At 32.3% G+C, this 1,718-nt stretch overlaps 1 protein-coding gene across 1 annotated transcript in view; it reads right to left on the bottom strand.

The window, feature by feature from the left end:
* Positions 1-365: 365 nt before the first annotated feature.
* LOC118754680 overlaps positions 366-1,718 on the bottom strand; it is a 7,193-nt gene continuing 5,840 nt past the window's right edge. The window contains exons 3-6 of the mRNA XM_036489567.1: positions 1,534-1,714; positions 996-1,080; positions 782-937; positions 366-660 (exon numbers count right to left, since the gene is read on the bottom strand). Of these exons, the coding sequence (XP_036345460.1) occupies positions 520-660; positions 782-937; positions 996-1,080; positions 1,534-1,714 (563 nt within the window). The 3' untranslated portion in view covers positions 366-519. The remainder of the gene's footprint in view (positions 661-781; positions 938-995; positions 1,081-1,533; positions 1,715-1,718) is intronic.

Raw genomic sequence — 1,718 nt, 5'->3', positions numbered from 1 at the left:
CTACCCGGGTACCCGCGTAGCTCATTACCCGGGTGAAATCATTAGCCCTAGTAGATACCTAAAAACGAAACATTTTAGAGCTAAATTTTGTTGAAGCATAAAAATGGGGAATTTCAAAAGTTTTAATTCAAATTAAAAGAAGACTCCCTCAAAGTTACAGCAGACGATTTCATATGGAACGACCCATAGTGCATTTAAAGTTATTTTAACCTACAGGGTATTTATCCAACAAAGAAAATTAGTGAACAATATTAACGTTGTATTTATAACAGTTTCTAATCTTTTATTGATAAAGAGGCTTGTATTAAAATCAATTTTAAATTCTAGAGATAAGCCTTAACAAAAGTAATGTCAATAGCCTTACGTGCGAAAATAGAACATATGTATATATTCAAGAATGATAGAACACATTCTCACATTGTGATATAGTACATATAGTATTTAGTATTATACAATTATGTATTTATAACGCCACTAACTCTTCGGTACCAAGCTTTTTCAGTGTTGTGATGCTTATTTTTATGTGGAAGCATTAAAAGTTGCGTTTTCCCTGCAGTCACCTGGTGGCCCGCTACCAAATATTGGCTCGCCATCACCACTACCACCAATTATTTTAATAATATCGCTTAACGTATATTGACCAATATGAATGTTGACGCTCTAAAAGAAAAAAGTTATGTGAATATTCAATTTTAATCCCTTATTTTAGAATTATCTTAAATTTTATTTTGATCTCACTCACGAGAACCAATAGGCGGGCAATATTTGCTTAAATATATACCTCTTGAATATAGTCCTCCAAAAAACCTTGTTCATATGTCCATAGATCTGTCAAAAGCTCCAGGCCTAGTTCGTTAACCAATGCATGGAAGAAATCATTTATCCGCTCGTCTTCAAGTAAATTTTCAAAATCGATGTAAAGCTCACCAACTGTGATCTTCGAGAAAATAAAGGGTTTTTATTAACTAAAAAATTTAATTTTCAGCGCGCAATACCTTAATGCTCAAATTTCGTATGCCAAGATATTTTCCAGATTTTAAATTAAATGAGATTCTTAAACTCAAATCCTTTAGATGAGCTCTGTTTGAAAACTAGGATGAATACCAAAACACACATACCGCCAGCTTAGAGTGAAAAGTCGCTAAGTCCCAATTGAAAAATTTTACAGGAGGAAAAAACTTATTATAGCCATTTTCTTCAAGTATTTCGCCAAACTTTGAATATAACATAACATTTTCCCTTATTTATATCAAAGCAAAACACCATACGAATCAGAGGGATTCGATCTTTATAAAAAGATTTCGTACTATTTTGGACTTATCGAATTTTTCGGAGCTTCTTTTGGACTCAACAAATTTTCACTTCAATAAATATAAAAGAGAAAACATAAAATAAGGGCCTTTATCTTTTTCGAAATTATGCATTTTTAATTTCTCTAGCTTTCTGTATCAAAATATGAGTTTTCATAAAAAGTGAAATTAACAACTTTTCACTCTAACTTAGCGATATGTAATTTATTTTCTTTTCACTCACTCAGCATCGCCATCGCCGGCTAAATTAACTATATATGCCACTGACCCTTTAGCTGCATAAATAGCTTGTAGTGCCGTCATTGGTAGGGTGATATTGAAAATAGATTTCCTTATTGTAGAAATTCTGAGCTCATTTATGATAAAATCCGAGAGGCCAGTAATCTTAAAATCCGTTACAGAGCCTGT

This window comes from Rhagoletis pomonella, unplaced genomic scaffold (genome assembly GCF_013731165.1).
Source record: "Rhagoletis pomonella isolate Grant_MI unplaced genomic scaffold, Rhpom_1.0 Rhpom_scaffold_04382, whole genome shotgun sequence".
Classification (NCBI taxonomy): Eukaryota; Metazoa; Arthropoda; class Insecta; order Diptera; family Tephritidae; genus Rhagoletis; species Rhagoletis pomonella.
Note: the sequence above shows the minus strand (reverse complement) of the source record. Positions and strands in the feature narration are given on the sequence as shown.